General features: G+C 36.5%; 1 protein-coding gene across 3 annotated transcripts in view; it reads right to left on the reverse strand.

The window, feature by feature from the left end:
* Positions 1–22,119, reverse strand: part of LOC145663131 (uncharacterized) — a 107,325-nt gene that overhangs the window by 67,992 nt on the left and 17,214 nt on the right. For all 3 annotated transcript variants that reach the window (XM_081729424.1, XM_081729425.1, XM_081729426.1), the window contains exon 3: positions 17,736–17,828. In XM_081729424.1, coding sequence (XP_081585550.1) covers positions 17,736–17,828 — 93 coding nt within the window. The remainder of the gene's footprint in view (positions 1–17,735; positions 17,829–22,119) is intronic.

The following is a 22,119-nucleotide window of genomic DNA, read 5'->3' on the forward strand; positions in this document are numbered from 1 at the left end:
TTCGACGTGCTCTACTACACCTTTTGGTAACAGCAAGTATCACTCTTATAAACACTTTGTGTTCAACTCATCTCCCAACACTGATACAACGGGATTACTACACCATCAATATCACAGGCATATTCCGTAGACATGAACGAAACATATCCTAAGTTATTTTAAATGCTGCTTTTTTTAATTAAAAAAAAAAGTAGAAATTCGAAGCTCATTGCTATATTGGAAGAATTACAAGGAGAATTTACAAAATACTGTTGTTTGGTTTGCTTCTGAGACAAAAGAGGTGAGACTGGTCTCTGAGTAGAACATACACCATATCACAATGTTAAGTATGTTCGTTTATTAACGAAGGGAGGAAACGACCGATTTTTTGACATATCAATTCCTCTATGGGTGCGGATTCAATGATACAAAGAGTGAAAACCTCCAGTCAATTTCTTTCTCACTCTTCGTGTATTACGTTCGTTTAGTAAATACACATAAAGTACTGCTTGCCACTTCTTCTACATATAAAATTAGGTCTAATGAAAATCATAGACAGCTCGGCTGAAAAATCACTTCGTACATTCGCGTATTCGGAAGGTCAACTGCAGCATCGTCGAGATTTTCCACACGCTAGCGATAAGTAAATTTTCAATCAAAATCAAAGCACAAATTTAAACTAACTATGAATACTATTTCACAAATAACAAATTTTAAGAAACGACGACCGAACATGACATTCCACAGTAAGTACTATGTATGCCAGAAAAAAATATAATATGAAGAACGGAAAAATTAGTGCGAAGCATATCGCTGCCTCGGAAAATGCACGATACAAGGATTAAAGAATTCTAATAGAGGTCTCTAAGGACGATGACAATCTTTTCTGGAGAATCTAAAAGCCAGATTTTGTTTTCGTGTTGAAAACACCTCCGCAAAAATGAGTGACTATTCTGTGAGCACAACAATACATTTAGATACATCGTTATTATTTTGTTTTCCGCAACAATTTGAAAGACACAGTGACTCAGGAACAACAATGTTTTGAAGTTATACGCTCTTATTACCTCCCCCTCTCTAAGAGGTTCGTTCTTCATTGGAATTGATTTATTTTCTCCTTTTACTTTTAAAAGGCTTAATGATTCAATGATACACTCTTCAAGGAAGGAATTCAAGTCGCTATATTTGACTGGCAAGCACGTACATAGTTATGATGTCACTTATAAATATATGTTGATCAGAACTGAACGAGTTTTGCAAGTCGCTGCAAATACTCGATTGTTTCTGTGTCTACAAACAAACAGTTTTACAGGTACAAGGTTCACATTGCAGACCATAGATGACAAAATATTCCTTATCAGCTCCCCTGCCCCTCTTCAATCTCCTATTTACTTCAATAGCTCAGGATTTTTTTTTTCTGAGTGCAGTTGCGTTGAAAGTGTGTTCGGAGTTAGTTTTTGTGAGAAAATTAAATCTTTCAGTTTAACGTCCCATAATTAAGCTTCTTAGGCTAAGAGAGGTGATGATTAGGTAAGTGAATGATGGAAAAATTGGTAGAATGAAAAAGAGGGGGGAACGGAACAAGAAAACCCAGACACGATGTCCACCACATTTACTTGGGCTGGGATCGAACTAGAGGTAAGTAGTTTTTGTAACATGTGTGGGTTGTTTTCTGACAGATTTTGTGACCCTCTGTTTTTGGAAGAAGCTATTTTTTCCTCCAGTAAGAGGAGTTTTGCGTAAAATTTGGAAGCTGGAAAAGGGAAAGTTATTGAAATTATTTTCGTTTGAGTGCTTGGCGTCGTTATTTATAAGAAGGTTTGGCGCGGTTATTTTTGAAGGAATCGCGTGCAATTCCTTGGTCAGATAGTACAACAGCATCTCTTTGAAAAAAAATATGGCGTTTTTGTCCCAATCCATTTCGGAGACTCAGGAAGGATTTGACACAGATGAGGAAGGAGTAAGAAAATAACTTATTTATGATTCAGATAGCGAAAGGGTTGGTGAGAAAGCAAAGGGAATAGAGGAGTATGATGCTGGCGGTGAGGAAGATGTGTGTGATTATGGAACTGCAGAAGCACATATGTCCGATCGAGAATGTGAAGGCGAGGAGTGACAAACCTGCTCAACCATCAACCAGAGCGCACGTCTTTATCGCCAGCAAATTTTCCATCTTCCAGCAAGTTGGGGCAATATTTTTCCGGCCTGAAACCTGAAAACGGCTCTATTATAGTGTCGGGACGCTATATCAAGATATTCGGCACTCCCCTTGCCACACTGCACGGTCGGGGTCACAGAATAAAGTGTATACAGAACTCTTGGGTAATCAGGTCCACTTAATGGTGCAAATTTTATTTCCATATGAGAATGTCATATTGCAAGAATATAATGTCCTATTCACACTGCTGACCCTGATTAAGAGTGATTTCAAGAGCATGCTAATCACATTCAACACCTCCCCAGGGCCACCACTTCCGAGATCTGAATATCATCGAAACTGGGCTCTTTTGAAAAACATAGTTCGGTATCTATTTCCACTTCCTTCGTCTCTACCTGAACTGACAGCTCTGCTGCAAGAAGAATAGCTTCAAATTCCACCCACCATTTTTCAGGGCTTATATCGATCTACTCTGTCAAACTATATAGCGCGATAAAGTTGGATCAGCTCCGTGTTAATACAAGATGTTTTGACTTTTACACATTTCCATTATTTTGACCAATACCTGTATTAATTACGGACGTGAGAAGCATTTAGCAAAAACTTTTACCAACTGAAGAAGGTGACAGTATTCATTGAAACTGTATTGGAACTAATAATGAACAACGTATTTCGGAGTAAGTATTTATTAAATGTTTCAGATTAAAATATTTTATGAAGTTAATAAACGTACCATGTGCAACTATAACTGAACGAAGACAGCAAAGCTCCATTCTTCCCGAGAAATGTAATATATTCCCCTTTTTTTTTTTTTTTTTTCCTGAATCAATTAAAGGGCATTGACCAGATTTTGCATACGGTCTAGACCATTAGTAGTAAGGTTTATAGATTACGTAGGCTGGTGTGAAATGAAGCACTTGAAACTCAACAATAAGAAATGTGACAGTATTACTATTACTTTCAAAAAGTCTCCTGTTCCCTCCACATACTATGTCAATGATTCCCCTATCACACATTCTGCTAATCATAATGATCTTGGTGTCATCTTTGATTCAAAACTCTCATTCTCTGACCACATCTCCTCAATACGTAAAAATTCAAAGCGCATGTTGGGACTTCTTTATCGATTCACTGAACTACGCACTGTTTCGTCATTAGCAACTTTTTATAAAACTTTAATAGCGCCCAAAATCGAATACTGCTCTCCCATATGGGCCATGGCAGCACCTACACATCTCTCCAGACTTGATTCAATTCTTAATTTCTTTATCGCTATAGTCCGTTTTCGTGTTCCTGCACTTCGATTATCTAAGAAGGAACACTTGCGACATCTGAATATCCTAACTCCGGAAGTACGTAGAATTATCTCTGACCTGAAATATCTTCATAAAATAGTGAATGGAGACTTAAGATCGAAAATATTACTTCAGGAACTATCCTTACGTGTCCCTTCCCGCATCACCCGAAATACCCACCTATTCCATCTTGCCCGTCCTAGGTTGGCAATCATACAGAGGTCTCTTTTTACAGTATACCAAACTGTTATAATCAAGTAACAACTGATGTGGACATTTTTTTCGAGCCACCCGATGTTTAATAGAGCAATTAAACGAGTTTTGACGGAATAATATTACTTTTACTCTTTTTTGACACTGTTCTATGTTGTCGTCTTGTTTCCTTTTTTTTTTTCTTTCTTTTGTTAACATTTCCCTGTGTAAAATGGCAAAGTTATGCTGTATCTGGAAATTTGTTCAATAAATAAATAAATTCTCAGGTAAACTACTTTCATTCTCACTGAAGTGTTTAAAATATAAGGACCATATTGATACCAACACAAAACAGAACATAATATAGCATTCTAAATGAGTTTTCTAATCTCTGTCCTCTATAGGATCCCGTAACAAAAGAAACCCACTTTACCCGTCACGAGTTCACTTCAATTTAAACTATTTGATTTCCTCAGTCAATTAAACAAATGCCACTTTCGAAAAGGTTAGATTTAATAGGTAGTCGCTTCGATGATTATTTGCTTTTGAAATTTAACGAAAGCAGACCTACTTTTACTACAGTACAAAATATTCATCTTGTTATTTATTAAAACTTATCCAAGTTTTTTACCGTATATTACTATATCGACAACTCATTAAACGAGAATAAACGATTTATTTATTTGTGTTACAGTTATTCACACAGAAAGATCTAGCTTGAAAATATTTCTAGCTATTATTTCAAAATTAACCCTTCTTTTATGAAGACGAGTAACTTAGTTACACCAACGTCAGCATTATAAAAAAATTTATTTAAAATATGTTAGTCGGGAAGTGGGTCTCCTCCTATATGGTATTATGTAATAAGTAGTGAACACCTTAGCACGTTTCTTAAAATAACTAATTTAGTTTCTATCAAGAAACAAGTAACGGGGTAACTCAATTACTTGTGTTGGTATATGAGAGTATATACACAAAGTGGAGAAAAGTATTGTAACAATAGTGTTTTAAGGTAAGTTATGATAATTAAGGTGAGGTTTGGTTACTTAAATATGAGCTTTTCTCTAGTAACAGTAGGAAAAAAAAAAAAAAAAAAAAAAAAAAAACAAGAAAGAAAACTGGCGTTTACGACACAAAGCATGTGCAATCTTAGAACAGAAATTCGAGACGGACTGATTTTGCTTTACGCTGTTACGCAACACTGATGACGGATTTGTTATTTACTTAAGTTCCGAATCACGCCGGGATTTCAAACCGGTGCATAGATCATGCAAGATTATCTCTTTCCCACCGCACTACTTGCTTCAAAGACATTGACTTTTGATGTCAAAGCGAAAGTTTTAATTATTTTAGTTGTAATAAGAGTATATTAAAATACCTGATTTATCCTATCACGATGACACCTTTAATCAGGCATTTTATTTAATAATTATCTGTAACAATACAAGCAAGATTTTGATAATCGGAATTCCTTTGAGTTGATTGAGGTTAGGAACAATATATCATAATAACTAAAACTTGAAAATTAATGAAGTCCTAATAAATAACCTATGATATTAACTAGAGGTATATTAATAGGCTTAACGTATACAATAAATGCTATTTTTTTACAGCATATGTGTAGAGAGAATAAATATACTTGTATAGGATACAATTTTATTTGAAGGGTGAAAAAATGTGTCCTATATCATGGGGGGATATTAGTTTCATTTAATAGTAATTCTTATAGGTTCATCACCTACTGAATTTTAGGGCGTGCTCCGACATGAAGTTTGCCATCTGGTAGGACCACTCAACATTACATGCCATAAGTTATCTAACATAACATAAGAGAAGTCTACAGTGGTTCCCAATCAGTGCACAGTGGGGCGAAAACGCAAAAAGCTGGCCAAAAGTAAAAAAAAAAAAAAAAAACTAGTTAGTAATATAGGAATTTTTTTATGTAGTGGCTAGAGTGGCCCAAATCCATAAATAAAATAGGGTTTTTACTTTATTCCGAACTCCTGAACCACTCTTAAGTAGACCCTTCAGCAGGTCAAATGCGTAGAGAACAATAGAAGAATAGTGACGCGTCCGTTGAAACGGTTGTAACTTTCGACGCGTTCATAGTTTTTAAATCTGTAAAGTTTTCCTATATCGTACTGGTAAGTAGAATAAGTGTATGAAGTGAAAAATTAATAATAATGATCTAATAATTTATAATCTGAATCGCAAGTCAGGCAAAATTTTCACATTGTTTATATATTTTATTAACTTAAAGCGTTGAAAACATTATGTGCACCCTCGTGCACCACGTTCATATTTTGTAGAATGGTAGTCTGAATATTAATTAATGCTGTCGACAGAAACGTAGCTGCCAAAACGTGCCAATTACGAAGCGTGTTGATGTTAATTATTGTTCATTTAATGTTACAGTGACAAGCCGTTGCAGTTATCATAACCGAATCAAATACCAATAATTTGTGTCATTTAAGTAATAATACATTTCTAATAAATACGAACGTAAGTAACAAGTAATTGTTCATCAAAATATGTGAAAAAAGTGAATGTTGTTAAAGATACATTGTGAAAATTACGAAGTATGTTGACATTCTTTTTATTCCGCCATTTTGTTTTTTTCAACTTTAGTTGCAGAATCGTAATCAGCAACCTCAATAATCCCTTTATCGCCACTTTTGAGAACATTTCTACGACTTTTTCGACTTTTGCAAATTTTATTCCGCCATTTTTTTTCAACTTTAGTTGCAGAATCGTAATCAGCAACCTCAATAACCCCTTAATACTAAATTTCATTCAATTTGAATATAGTTATCATATTTTGGCCAGCTTTTTGCGTTTTCGTCCCACTGTGTAGTGTGCTGCGAGATTTGACGTATTTGAGAATGGACAGTGAAGGTGAAAAATAAAAAGAATACGATTCAATATACATTTAAAAAGAATAAGGAAAACATTCTAAAGGCTAATATATATTATATATATATTCCCCACATATGTTCAAGAACTGACACTAGTAATTGATGAAAAATTTGAGGCTGTGATGTCAACTCATACGTTAATGTGCTGCGTGCACACTCAGCAAGGGCTATGTCGTGAGGCTGAAAACCACTGATATACAGGATCTTCAACAGTACCTGTTCTCTAGAAAATGTACACTATTAAACAAATATCATATAATGCTGAGCAACAGCATTTGAAATGCGATATTGAGCTACAAGCATAACTTGAGTGCATTACTCAAAATGAAATTGCGGACACGTTGGTTCAATGGTACAGCATTCACCTCTGCTGCAAGGAGTCTCTGGTTCGATTCCACGGCATTTGGGTGTGGACAAAGGTTTTATCGAGGTCGTCTTCTCTCCTTTCAAATTCTTTCATAATTATTCACTTTCATTAAGCAACCGTCTCCTTTATTTTGAAAGGGAACAACTGTTAGGACATTAAACTAAAGATATTTCATTTTTCTTTTTCTCTTCTTCCTTCGAAACTACTATTTTATTCACATCATCAGAGAAATAACAGGTCTTGATTGAACGCTTCATATTGGTACACATTTTTTTTTTTTTTAAACTGTTCTATTTTGTGAGCCATTAACAGTATATTCAAAGGAAGATACAATTTGGATGATTGCTTCGTGAAATGTGCTTTTCACTATTCTCGAGTTCTGCATTCAATCACTGATTATGGGAATATTATTCACAGTATCATAAATGCAAAAACATGGAGTAACGATTCAAAATTGATTTTGGACTTTATCATCATGTATTAATATCTAAAGAAAAGTATTTTATGCTTCAAGTTCATATTTTAGACAAGTTGTCGCGAACAGATCAATGGAAGTATAGCCTGTACGCTTTACTCGTGTACAACTACTGTCCAATACCGCAGCATCGTAGGTAGATAGTATGTCATCAAGTTCAACTAGTCAGAATGGAGTTTGGCGTCCTTTCCAGCAGCAAGACGTGGATCTACAGCTGAAGTGGATCTGAGCCACAGGAGCTCCCACTGCAAAAAGAAACCGGGTTTTCTCAGTCTTTACACTACCCATGTAGCCATGAGGAACTCGCCGCGAGTGAGGGTAGCTCAGTGGTAGAGCGTTCACCTCTGGTGCATGGGGTCCCTGGTTCGATCCCAGCTCGCGCCAAGTAAACTTTGTGGTGGACAAACACCGTGTGCGTGGGTTTCCTCGGGTCCTCCCGTTTCCTCTCATTTTCTTCATTCCACCAATTCATTTCTCATAATCACCATCCCCTTCCGCCTAGCCGGCATAACCATGGGACGTAAAACTCAAATATTTCAATTCATATTCATTTCTTCTTCTGAGATTGAACAGTGACGATCCATGTACAATACCATACATATATTCAATTCATATACAATTTAGGCAATTTAATAATTATCGATATAATTTGGACCATACTTCCAGTCCATAAATATTTGTGAAAAACTTTTCTGCCTTGTAACAATTTTCAAGATGAAAATATCAGCAATTGTTCTATAAAAAAGAAGTATAGGACAGGGCTCATAGTGTTCTGGTCTCTTGCAAATAATTGAAAAGTGACCAAAAACACACCAAAAAGTTACCAAAATCTCATCATGCCCCTTTTTTCCTTTGTCAATTTCTCCATCACCTCTCTCTTTGTTTGCTGTTTTGTTTCATCTTTTCTTCTTTACTCTCCCTTTTTTAGCTTCCTCCTTTCTTAGGTTTTCTAAGTATGCTTTATAGTTACGGTAAGCAAACTTAGCAGATGTAAGAAGCTTCTGAGTAAGTGGAATCAGTTCTGGCCTATTTCCGAATTTCTTCATCACAGACATTACATTTAACTTAGCATTCTCAAAACTATGAAATATTCAAATTCATCACCTACTCTTAAAAAGAGCATACAAGAAACATAACACAAGATGAACATGATGAACCACACAAACACACAACGTTGAGCGGAGCGTTATCTATTACGAGAAAAAAATAAAAGACTCTTATGATAGAAGAAAGAATAAGACACAAAAGGGTTCTCAACCCCATCTTGAGCTTAAGCATCACCAACATCCACTGTGCTTTAGAAAGAATAAAAGCTGAAGTGAGAATAAAGCTGACTGTTTCACATGTGGCAGCGGCAGCAAGTACTGAAGCTTTCAGAAGAGTAATGAGCAACAAGTTTCTGCCTTTTCCCATTTATTTTTAGATTTTTTAAAAAAGAAAACTGCCAATGCAAAACATACTTGTAAATCACACGAAAAAGTCACTTTACCTCCCAAAAAAGTAACTTTTAGTGACCAACTTGAAAAAAAAAGTAACTTTTAGTTTAAAAAAAAAAGTGACTCGCTATGAGCCCTGATAGGATGAAATGACACTGGTTTTCATTTTAAAGGTATTTTATTCGAATAATGAAATTTTCGAGAATGAAAAATTCCTTCATCATGCCGTAAGTTTAACCACATGTTACAAAACAAACATATTAAATGTTATAAAAACAAACGTAAAAGAAAATGGGCAAAACGAGAGGTTTACTACCAAATGAGCATTATAAATAGCTCTGTACAAAAATGATAGTGAAACTTTTCAAGTAACATGAATGTTATACACCAAAATGAGACTCACATTTCCCTTTTACAAAAATGTAGGCACCTTGATACAGGTAGCTGAACTATATCACTGACTACCCGCTTGGATTCTCAGCTGTTTCCGATGCACCTGCACTATTTTCCTGTGCGTGATGTTCACGAAACTCACGCAAAAATCTGCCTTCATACATAATCCACTGGTGTACAGGGTGTCTACTAAAATTCCAAAATAAAATTCCGTAACTTTTTCTTTAGCAAATCATAAAATTTCATAAAAATGAAAAACTAACAACAGCACCTACATTCTTTAGCACTTTTTTTTTTTTTACCTTATCTCTGCTTTCGAAGGCTGTTTCCTGGAGCGATAAAAACTTGGCGTCTTCTCACAGTTGAATGAACTGGTTAAAAGCGTAGGTGGTTTCGAAATACGATGTGATTTCCATCGCCACTGCTCAATGATGCCAGCTGAAGGACAATCTCAAGAGCAAATTTGGGTGCGAATTAGGCCGAATTTTCATGCATGCGATAGAAGCGTGCTTTGCCTGCAATTTGGTAGCGTCTAAAGCCGACAACAGATATTTTTGGTGGTGAATTTTGACGTTTTATAGAATAAAATTTTCTAGTCTCTGCTTATATTTATACAAATTAAAAAATCATGACCCAAAAGCTCAATTTCTTGACTTTCATGACCGTTTTCTGGTTTCGTGGCTTTTTCGTAACTTTTGTGACCGACAGACAACCCTGGTGTATCTTAAGCGTGGGGCTCGTAGCAAAGGAGTCCTCACACTGAGTGCACTTGTACTAGGTATAACTTGACACTATGGGTAGCAGCATGTCTTTTGAGTGCGGTATGACTCACAAAACTCTTGTTACATAAATTATACTGATATGGTTTCACATTCATGTGTGTGATTAAATGCTACATTTCGTATGCGTTGCAAAATGTTCCCTTAATGCGATTCGCGAATCAAAATATTCAAAACATATATTGCAAGTTGGCTTAACATTATGTTCTTGTCTTCTATGCTCCATCAACTTCAATCGATTTTCAAAACTCTTTGTTACATACATTGCACTTAATAATAGTATGCATCTTGCGATATGTAACATCTAGGTGGGTATTCTGATGCTTTTTAAATTTTTCAATGTTTTTAAAAGATTTATTACATTCTGAACAATTTGTGAGAGTTCGGGACGCGTAGCGCAACGAAGAAGGTCGAGAGAGGTCTTGAAACAGCCTGTGTTTAAAAAAAAATAAAATAAAATTTAAAAAATGCGACTGGGATGTCTGTCTTTTTAATATCAGGTCGTCCAGAAAGTATTGACACTTTTGCGCACGAGATGCCGTTAGTGTCCCAAATACCAGGGTATATGAATCATAGCGGACCAGGGCTAACATTTGACAACTGATAGTTAAAGCTAGTAAATGTGCAAAAAGTGTTGAAACTCTTATACAGAGGTTGTTCAGTCTACATTTGGCCAATTTCGACTTACGTCAAAATTTAGAAGAATCCATGGCGCCAGATCCGTAAGTGCTCGATGTGTTTTCCTTGGTTCCTAATAGCCCGACAGCGTAATTTCCACTGTAAGAACTGAGAGGGGAATCTTGTCCCATTCCCTTTGCACAGCTTTCCAAAGTCCTTCCACAGTTGTCACACGCCGTTTTCCCAAAGCCCGCTTCGGCAATCCAAATCCACTATAGTTCATAGGACTTGCATCTGGAGGTTTAACAGGTACCTCATTGAAAGTTACCACCTGTATATCACTTGCCTCCTCCATCTCCCTGTAGAATGCGAGGGACGATCGTGAGGTATGTGATGAGGCCTTAACAATGTGAATGCGCACCAGATTGGCGTCATTTCCGTACATTGTTGGAATCTCATGCTCGTAGATCGACCGCATGATCTGCTCCTGAAAATACTGCGAATTAATTTTGCAGTTCTTCACCACCCTACGAATCTTCAGTTTACCTCGGTAACAGTAGCCTTTTGGGAAGGATTCTTTACAGACACGGACCCACCTTCTGAAGTTCTTGGCGCCTTTCTCTCGGTACGTGATGGCTCTCGGTTTGCCGCAATCAGAAAGGTAAATCCATGCTTCATCAAGTGTTACGACGTACGTCCACCTTTGTTTTGCCAGATGCCATTCGTACAGCTTCCAGGCATTACACTTTCATTCCTTTTGGTGGGCATCCGTAAGAAGATGGTCGCGAGGTTTCATGACTTTTCCCAGCTTGAGTTGATGGTGTAACGTCCGGCTCACAGTCCCCAAAGACACGTTAAGACGATTAGCCATACACCTTTGTGTTGGCGGATTTTCTTGCATTGCTATTTTGCGAAATTTCCTCTGCATGGTGGAGGTGGCCTTGGTGCATTCCCGCTTCCTAGGCAACTTCGTTGGTGATCCAAATGATGGAGCTTCGTTGCCCTTGTACTTTTTAATAACATTTTTTATTCCACTTAAACTGATGTTGCAACCATTCTTCTTGCACTGTTTTCTAATGACAGAAACACTATAAAGTGGGCGTTATAAAGAGCCGCAACATAGCCTTCCCAAAACCGGCTTAGTTTGGGTGGCATTTTGCTCACAGAGCGGAAACCCACACTCTTGGAAACAAATTTAACACAACACTCACAACAATGGTCCTGTTTTGTGCGTTATTGTCGTCCGCGCGGAAAAACAACTCCGTTCCCAGGAAGCCACTGCACAACACTGGAGGACGCCACGAGCCAGGTCGGGTGAGTCCATTCTGCCCAAGAGAGGGAAGGAACGAAATCGGCCAAACGTAGGCTGAGCAACCTCTGTAATCTGACGGAGTAATGCGCAGTGGAGAAGAGCGAACTTTCCACAAAACTAAGCCTGCAATTTACAATATTATTTCGAGAAAGGCGTAAACGCTGCGCAGGCCTGTGTGTACTGCTTATGGAGAAGATACACTACCAAAAGTAATAGCTAAAAAAAAGGTTCATTCACTTTTGTTTTGGAAATTTCGATGTCCAAGATGCTCCTCGGAGTAGGCGACCAAACACAGCAAAAAGTAGATGAAATTCTTTTGTGGAACGGTCGCAACTGGTAAACAGAAAGTATCATATATCAGGTTAACAACGCTAGACCGCATACGTTTTTAACCTTTAGACGCCTGTCAGGGATTAACAAAATTCTAAACTATCACGTTGGGGGCTATGGTGACCCCCCCCCCAATTATCAGTCATGATTCATACACCGTTGGAAAGCTTATAGACCACAGATTCCAACGAGGTAACACTCGTGCAATTCCCGTCATATTCGTAAAGAAGACACACAAAAAACATTTTTAAAAAATTGACTTTGAGGGACCCTGGCAGCCCTTGCAGTCACCCCACGCTGACAAAATGATGCTAATGTGCAGGCCAGACATTTGTGACAATAATATAAGAAAAGGGTAGACATTGCTGCAATACCACAAAGGGGAAGGAATGGCCCCCAATGCTGATTAAAAAATAAACGAATTTCACTCTCTCTCGTCGGCCGTGGTACCCCCCACATTCATGAAACGCATACTTGTGGAAAGCTTCATCCCTCAGGAATACATTGGTACCAAATCATCTTTCTGGCGTAATTAGGGGCTGAGCTATTAAGGTTTAAAGCCCCGGCGCAGTAGTTGCGTCAATGAGCTTTAACGACCTGTCAGAAATTGAAAGAATTTGACTGGGAGCTTTTAATGCATCCACTGCACAGCCCGAACTTGGCATCGTCAGACTTTCATTTATTTCCGTCCCTATAGAACTGCCTGAATGGAATTAAGTTAGTTTGAGAAGGGGTTTATCCTTTTTTTGAGTTTGAGAAGAGGTTTATCATTTTTGGATCAGAAATCAATGAAGTCCTACAGCGCCGGAACTGGTGCATGTTACTTTGGTGCATAGGTTCCATAATGTTAGTTTCAAATAACAATAAATGTATTCTCAATTTCGACCCCTAAAGGCTCAATACTTTTTGGACAACCTGACAAACATAAAGCCTACAGCATCCAACAGTAAATAAGTGAATAATTAGCATTCTATAAAATAGTAGATCAAAAAGCAGTAAGCGAACTAAGTTTCCATGGTATTCAATAATGAGATAACACTTCTCATATTAAGTACCTCATACAGTTGCTGATACTGATTTAAGACTAAAAAACGTAATGGTTACATTGTTTTTTGTTTGTTTTTTTTTCCTCATTGCCTCCTTGACTTCTATCTCATTCTCAATGTCTCATTGATATTAATAATGACTTAGCAAATCCTCAGTGCATTATAGAGAAAAACACAAATTCTAGTATATTACAGAAGGTGGTTGTTTGCTGTATATCCGACCATTTTCGATTCGGTGCTGCCACTATGGGTCTGCTGGCGGGAGCAATGTTGTGTCTGATCTTGTAGGTGTGTAAGTGTTATCACATGGCGCCGAAAATCAACCACTATTGGCAGGAATACGTAATGGCCCTTTCTCATGCTACGTTTTCATACGTATGCATTTGAAAACAGTGCCGGAACAATGGGCTAACACTCTGTGACTAACGCGGAAGCTACTGTGGTCCGTTACACACAACAGGCTCCCCATGCAAACATTCCCCCACGAAAACCACCAGAAGGAATGCAAACAAAGGGACACCCTTTGTGCTAAGGGGGATCCGTTAATTGGCGCGCCCAGAAAGTCCCCCGACGCAACGCGATATGGGCCACAGATTCCACCTCGCACCGTTAACTGTGAGCAAAACAATTCGCAAGCCCCTCAGGTTGGTGTGTGAGAAAGATCCGTGAACACAACCTGCTACCGCGTTACATTGACGAACATAACACAAACTGTATAAAAAGTACCTTGCGGGTTCCACATGGAAGAAAATTGTCGCAATGGATGAATCATATGTCCATCTCACTGCTAGTGGTCACATTCGGGTGATCATATACCGTGACATTGACGGCAAGAGGAGCAGCAACTTTATCAGTGCAGGGAGTTTTACTCGTGGCTTTAAGGTTGTTACGGGATACGGATATGGGGGTAAATGCTGATACACAAGGTGGATGAAAAGATGACAGCGAATGCAACATACTTCCAAGAATCATTCTGATACCTATCTACCGTCATCCCACAATTGGATGGAATGGACGCGAACGAGATGATCCATATGGACAAGGTTTCAAGTCATACCGCCAGAACATCATTACATTTTTATCGGGAAAAGGCAGACGAATTAGAGAAAGTCGTGTTATTCCGTTTGAAGACATTCCTGTGTAAAGATCAGATGCCAGTCCAATGGATTTTTGAGCATTTGAGTTGATGAAACGATGTCTTTAACATCGCCGTCCGCGCATCCTGGATGGTCTATAGAAAGCGTGCAGGGAAGAGTGGGACAATTTCCGTTGCCTGTTCTGCTCAGGAGCTTGCTGGAATGGAAACTGCGATGCCATATAATAGATCACAATACCGGGTTCAACAGAACATGATCGGTGGTCGTGGCATGGTATCTCTTAAGGTGAGTACTCGTCAAATATGGTCGGATATAAGGCGAACAGCCTTCTGTATTATTTTAAAAATAAAGTTTAACAAAGAAAAACACAACTTGTACGATTGTATAACCCAAAGTTTTCATGAAGCAAAATGCTTTCGAAGTTCATGTTTCTCACTGCTTAGAAACTTGTCTTTCAATTATATTCATGATCTCTCTCCACCTCCTCTGCTCAATGTAGAGAAAGTACGTAATTTTAAAGTTACGCATAATGGTACTAACAGGTACGAACCTAGTAAGCGAGGAAATAATAGTTTACTGGCGGAAAATGCATATTACTATTCCTAACAACACTTTACTAGCCTATCATTGGACCAAATAGTAGTAATTGAAAAAAAAAAAAATGTTAATTCCGGCAATTGAATTGTGTGGATATAAAAGTTGAATATCAGTTGCGAGCTTTCAATACCGACGAATACATGGATAAAGGGAAAAATTAATACTATGTAGATTTCACAATACACCAAAGGTATCTAAGAATAATAGTTGACTGACACTAATATCTAGTATTTAGCTATGACATAATTAAATGTCAAAGTTTCCACATGGCCTCTTTGTCTTCCTCAGTGGTATAGAAATCCCTACTGTAAATTTTCTTCACACATGATGTTTGATACCATTCTGCTCTATCAGCGGCAATGCGTAAATGAATAATATGATTACACACTTAGAATTGCATTTTTATTTTTGAGTAATTAAAAATTACCTTAGCTTCTTCAAAATAGAAAACGGGATATCACTTGTTTCCACTCTTATGATCGTACAAGATAACTACCATTCTAAGGTTTTTAAGTAGTTAACGGAATCCAAAGTATTAAATTATTTATACTCAAGTAACATTCTACCTCTTTTTATTATTATCTTGGGTGACGTTACATTCTACGATTATCAAAGTGAAAAGAAGAGTATTTCGTACTTTATTTTCAAGAAGCTAGGGTAATTTTAAATGGAACAGAAAATGTAAATTCTGAGGTGAAACTATTTTTCGTCGGTGCATTAGCGTTGATAGTGCATAAGGGTTATCAAACTTCTAGAGATGAAAAGTGAATGTACAGCATGAATTTCTACGCCACTGAAAAAGGCACGAGGCCTTGTCAAAACTCCTTGACATTTGCCCATGGAGACTTATTTCAACAGTAAGTAAACTGATTCATAATAAGTTAAATGCATAATTATGTATAATTAAAAGTACATTAAGTCAACGTATTTTGGTATTATTTGGAAGCCGATGATTTCGATACCTATGCAATATTCTGGTTTCTTTGGCAGGGAAACGTCACCTTAGAATACCAGATCGAGTTGATAAGTTATAGTCCTTTATTTTCATCCAAATGCTAAACTAAACTTTCAAATACAATGCAAAATTTCCGGGAACTCAATTATCACTGGAAAATACACTAGTAAAGAACTAATTAAGAAAGAATAGTGTTAGCTCACTCAAAATAACGTCACTATTATTACATGGAGTTGCCAATCACTATATTTGTACATTTCTTGTAAGTATGAAAAATTGCTGAATCTTCACTACAAAAAACTTGATTTAGGATTTAGATTTCTGGGCTTTCGGCACCTATGGCCATTTAGCCTGTCACGTTTGAGGAATGATGTTCCTCGGCGAACACACTATCCGGGGAAACGGACGGAAGGAAGCAGCCTGGGACCTATAAGTTAGGTACCACCCCGGACTTTGCCTGGTGTGAATGAGAAAAACTCAGAAAAACCTCATTTAGGATGGCTGGGCTGAAAAAGCTTTTTACACTTTTTCGACCGTGCCCCATCGAGAATCGAACCCAGGACCGCTCGCACCGAAGGCGAGAGCGTCAGCGACTACGCTACGCAGGGCCACACGAAAAAAAATTGAGTAAACATAAAAACTAAAGATAGTAATTTTTCGCAATGTAAAATAGTTTAATAACATCATTTTACCTTTTAACCACTGAACCTTGATCGAGATAAAATTTCCGCTCTTTAACCCTACTGAAGTAAAAATCAGAAGAAGATCTTTTGATGTACAAAGTAGTCTTGTGAATTTATTTAATTCAATATTTAGATAATGATATCAAAAAATTAACTTGGAAATCATCCAAAGTAAGGTTTGCCTCGACAAAGATACTGGATTTCATAGGTATCGAAATTATCAGCTTCTTGACAACATAAAAGTATGTTGCCCTTTATTTACATATTTTATTAAACTGATTCATTTTGAAAAGGCGACGTGAAAAGGACATATATACTTAAAAAAAAAAAAAAAAAAAGTGTGTGTGTAACGCAATGATGAATTGGTGAGGCCTATCATACGACGACAACGGATTTCTTAATTTACAGATAAAATTCAATTATGATGCTTCCTTTTAGTGTATGTTATATAGGATTCAATTTCAATGGGAGCGATTTCCATCAGCCTGCATGGCATTATTTAGAGAACACGTGACTGGAATAAAAATTTGTGATAATGAAGCGTTTACTGTTTTTATACAAGGAAAGTGCAAGTACTGAGTTGCGAAACATTAAAATCATCTCTCTCAACATATGTAAGTGCAAAATCCTTCAACCTTCCGGTCTGTAACTAACGAAATTAGTTTTTAGAATCTTGAATCATGCTTCTCAAAAAGACAGTTTATAATAGAAAACAAAGTAATTACTTAGGAAACCGGCACCTACATCAACATATAAAAAATTACGATTTCTAATATCCTTATTTGTTGTAAGGTATTTTGCTACAGATTCCTAAAATAAAATTCACCAAATTTTAAATGTACTTTGACTCTTTCTTTTTAATTATATATAAATTTTGAGATATCTTGTATCAAGCTACCTTTCTTGAAGTATCCTACGTACACAATCCGCTTAAAACTTTCGAAATATTATCTAAAGTTGCACTTCAAGCTTTGTTCTACAATTTTCAACTCACTCAGTCCTTTCTCCACCTAGTCACGACGTATTTCGTAGTATAGTATATTCCATCGCACATACGCACACATACACACACATAAAAGAAAAAAGTAAGTAAAATTCCGGTACTTACAGGGTCATGGGAATGCCTATAGTCTGAAGAACTTTCTCCAGTTGTACTTCTGTCATCCATTCCCCTATCCCAGTCTACTTCTTTTTTCAGTGCCTGGAAGATATTTTAAACTTAATACTTAACACAATAAAACAATTAAGCTCATGAAAGCACACTAAATGTAAAATGTTAACTTCTATTGACAAGTTACCAAAGAAATAAGTGAACAAACTTACCAGCCCTTTATTATATTTTATACTATACTGTGTACGTATTGGGTATTACTTGTGCCCATCTTGGACAGAGCAAAACGAAATAACACTGGTAAAAATTACATCAACGCATGACTGTAGCTGCACCTAAGAGGACCTGATACACACTGTATCCAAGTTACAAATATTAAAGTTACCAATTAATTTCAGATACTCCCTCACTACGAGTGTATTTCTAAAAGAAGAGAATGCTGGACTATTACTAACAATTATTTGTTTGAACTAGACAGCCGGTCAAGTATGCTTCGATTGCTATGAAAGATGCTTAAAATCTAACGGGTCTATTATTTTCACTATACGCGGTAAGAGGTTGGGTGGCAAACTCAGGAAAATATAATTACCGGCACTTCCTCAAAATTGCCTACGATATAGCCTAAGTGAGAAGTATCTCTGTTCGGACCTATCCATGGGAACGAAATGTACTATTGTGAACAAAAGTTCATTAGCATCTGTATTCTGTATAACCTTAGTACATTCACTAATAAGCTTAATAGAAAATAAACAAGTTGATTCCAAGATGGCGGAGGACAACCTTAAACACTTCATAATGTCTCCCTCCTCGCACCAGCATTGATCCCAATTTACTCCGGATCGACTGCATTTACAGTTTTTCAAATATTTAGCCCGGTCCAGATTTTGTATCTCACTTAAAATATTATCTTTCAGTTACTTCGGACATTTGGACATTTTCCAATATGGCGAACGAAGTAGTTGTGGGATTTTAGTATGTCATTTAAATAATTTTTATCAACATCTATTTCAAATTTTAACTTGTTAATAATTACTTCCTAAGTTCAATAAAATTTTAAATCAGTTTGACAGTAGTTTTCGGAATTTTAGAATTTAGAGCTAAATATTTCTAAAAGTATGCGTTTTATGAAAAATTCTCTCTTTAAAAAATATTATGTTATCTATGTTCTATAAAACGACACTAAGTTTATCTCTATCTTGAACCATAGCGAAGATATTGCTATTTTTATCTGGGTATTATTCATTTGACACTTCCAGCGGCCATTTTCCAATATGGCGGCGAAGGTCACCTGGGATTTCAGGGCACTTTTATTATGTTGTTTAGAACATCATTCCCAACATTTGCACCAATTTCACTAGTTAACAAATTTAAACTTTTTGTTTGTTACATGAGAAAAATCACCTGATCTTAAAGGAACTTTTTGCGCTGAATTCGAATATGCACTCGGTTTCTCTCCATCACGTACAGTTTTCCCGTAACAGAGAAATTTTCGGGAAATTCCCTCAAAAATTTCCCTTTTTCAGATATTTTATTCCCCTAGCTCCTGTCCCCTTACATATAGTAACATGGAAATTATACCTAAGTATACCTTGATTTATATTTAATAAACCCTAAAAGTTTCGTAAAAATCGCTTTGTTCTTTCTAGAGAAATAAATATATTTGTATGTATACTGTGTGCACTGTTTATTGCACCTGATAGTAATGCTTTCAGATCTCCTGAGTTGGGGTAAAAACAATTTGCTTTATTACTACAAACACAGACATAAAAATGAATATTTACACTAGTCAACAACACACTTGTATTGCTCTCTGTAAATTAGAAACGTGTATAAAAATAGAATGTACTTCCAACGTATATTTTTTTTTAAACGTACAGTATATGTATATCTTAATACATATATATACAATTCTCCAAGGTAGTTGGTATTTTATTAGGACTGCAGTGCGGTTACACTAAGTACCAATGTTTTTTATGTTTATGGGATAGCCGAGCTGATGACAAACATTATGAAGTGAAGGAATGGGAACCTAGAGTGAATTACGTACCTGGAGAATGCAACGTCAAATACGCTCCTTTGGTAGATCCTAATAAGATATTACTACCGCCACTTCATATCAAGTTAGGACTTATGAAAAACTTTGTTAAAGCCATGGACACATCTGGTGAAGGTTTCAAGTATTTGCGAGATAAGTTCCCTAACCTGAGTGATGCTAAGATTTCAGCGGGAGTGTTTATTGGTCCCCAAATTAGGAAATTAATGCTTGATGATAGCTATTAAGTTAAACAGTGCTGAGCTAGCTACCTGGACAGCATTTAAGTGTGTTGTGCGTAACTTTCTGGGCAATAACAAAGCTGAGAGTTACACAGAAATCGTACAGGACATGATACAGAAATACAAAGAGTTGGGTTGTAGGATGTCTTTAAAAATCCACTTTTTGCACTCCCACCTCAGCTTCTTTCCTGCTAACCTAGGTGCTTTCAGCGACGAATAGGGGGAAAGATTCCACCAAGATATAATGGCAATGGAGAAAAGGTACCAGGGACGATGGGATCCTTCAATGATGGGGGACTATTGTTGGGGTCTTGTTAGAGAATGCAACATTTCTTACAAAAGAAGGAAGTAGTGTACGTTTTTGTAACCCAATGGAAGTTTCATATATTGTGATAGTTTTGATTGTCTTTTCATGACCTCTTGGTACATTTGTATTATTGTTTATTGTAAATTGTCACACTTGTAAATTATATTGTATTATATTTTATATATGTGTTTGTGGTAATAAAGCAAAACTTTTACCTCAACTTAAGAGATCTGAAACCATTACTATAAGGTGCAATAAACAGTACACACAGTATACATACAAACATATTTATTTCTCTAGAAAGAATAAAGCGATTATTACGAAACTTGGAGGGTTTGTTAAATATGAATCAAAGTATACTTAGGTATAATTTCTATGTTAGTATATGCAAGGGGACAAGATCTTGGGGTGTAAAATAAACGAAAAGGGTAATTTTTGAGGGATTTTCCCGAAAATCCCTCTGTTACGGGAAAATCGTACGTGATGGAGAAAAACCGAGTGCATATTCGAATTCAGCGCAAAAAGTTCCTTTAAGAACAGGTATTTCCTTTTATGTAACAAAACCTTTGTTAACTAGTGTTTTCAGCTTCTTATTAATTTGTTCCGTTCTTTTTGCTAATTTGACTGCACTATGTGAGAAGTTAGAAAATACTAATACTACTACTACTAATAATAATAAAGTAGTGGTATTTTTAATACTAATAATGAAGATTTTGTGGAATTCCACGCACATCTGATTTACTTTTCCCTCAACCTCACTTTCACATATCTTTTTTCTAATCATTGGTGGAAATGACTGGGTTACTATTACTAGTACCACTCTATTGTCATCGAATCTCTAGCTAGCTGTTTTCGGAATCCAATAAATAAATAAATAAATAAATAAATAAATAAATAAATAAATAAAAACCCTCAACACACAGACAGTGAAAACAGCTGTCAAAGTAATAACAGAAACTCATCCCTACCTCTCAAAGATAAACTAAATATTTCTTCGAAGACAAAAATAATGAACTGAAACAGTAAAGTGGTGGGTGAGCGACAAAAACTAGCACCTACTGACGTCTGGAGCGTTCTGAATTGGGTTAGTTTGTATAAATTGAACTTGATAAGCAGAACGCGTTCCAACTACATCACCGCAATAAATGTTAATGCTTTTTTTGTGTTATGGATAAGTACCAAGTGAGGTAAGCCCTAATTTACGAGCTTCCTTCTTAAGGAGTTCCTTGATACAGTTGTAACTATAGTAATAACCGTTACACACGACTCAAAAAGTCAGTCTCAGAACCAGGGTTGGCAAAAACCATGGTTTTTATTGAAAAAACCAATAAACCAGTTTTTTTTTTTTTTTTTTTTTTGTTTAAATAATTTACTCTATTTATTTATATTAGATATGAAAAGAAATGACTTTGTTTCGCCTTGATGTTATTATGCAACAACAAGGTTATGCTGGAAGGGTCACATAAGGTTAAAGCGGAATCCAAACCGCTTGTCGACTTACATCCAAGAGAAATTGTCCATTTGGACACGAAACCGGGACTAATTGGTCACAAATGCGATTGCCGACTCACTCACGAATGACTCCTGATAAAAATACGTTGTACTGATCTTTGCATAGGCCTACTTGGTAATATAATTGCCAAGAGTCATTTCAGAGGGACAAAAAGATAAACAGTTACGTAAGTAAAAACATTGTACCAGAATTATATATAAATCGGGAAACTCCCGCCTTAGCCATTGGGAAAATCCTGTTATTACTTTAAATGTATTTGTATGTAAAATTTTAAGGTCAACGTATCA

The sequence above is a fragment of the Thermobia domestica genome, chromosome 10 (genome assembly GCF_964235325.1).
Source record: "Thermobia domestica chromosome 10, izTheDome1.hap1.1, whole genome shotgun sequence".
Lineage (NCBI taxonomy): Eukaryota > Metazoa > Arthropoda > Insecta > Zygentoma > Lepismatidae > Thermobia > Thermobia domestica.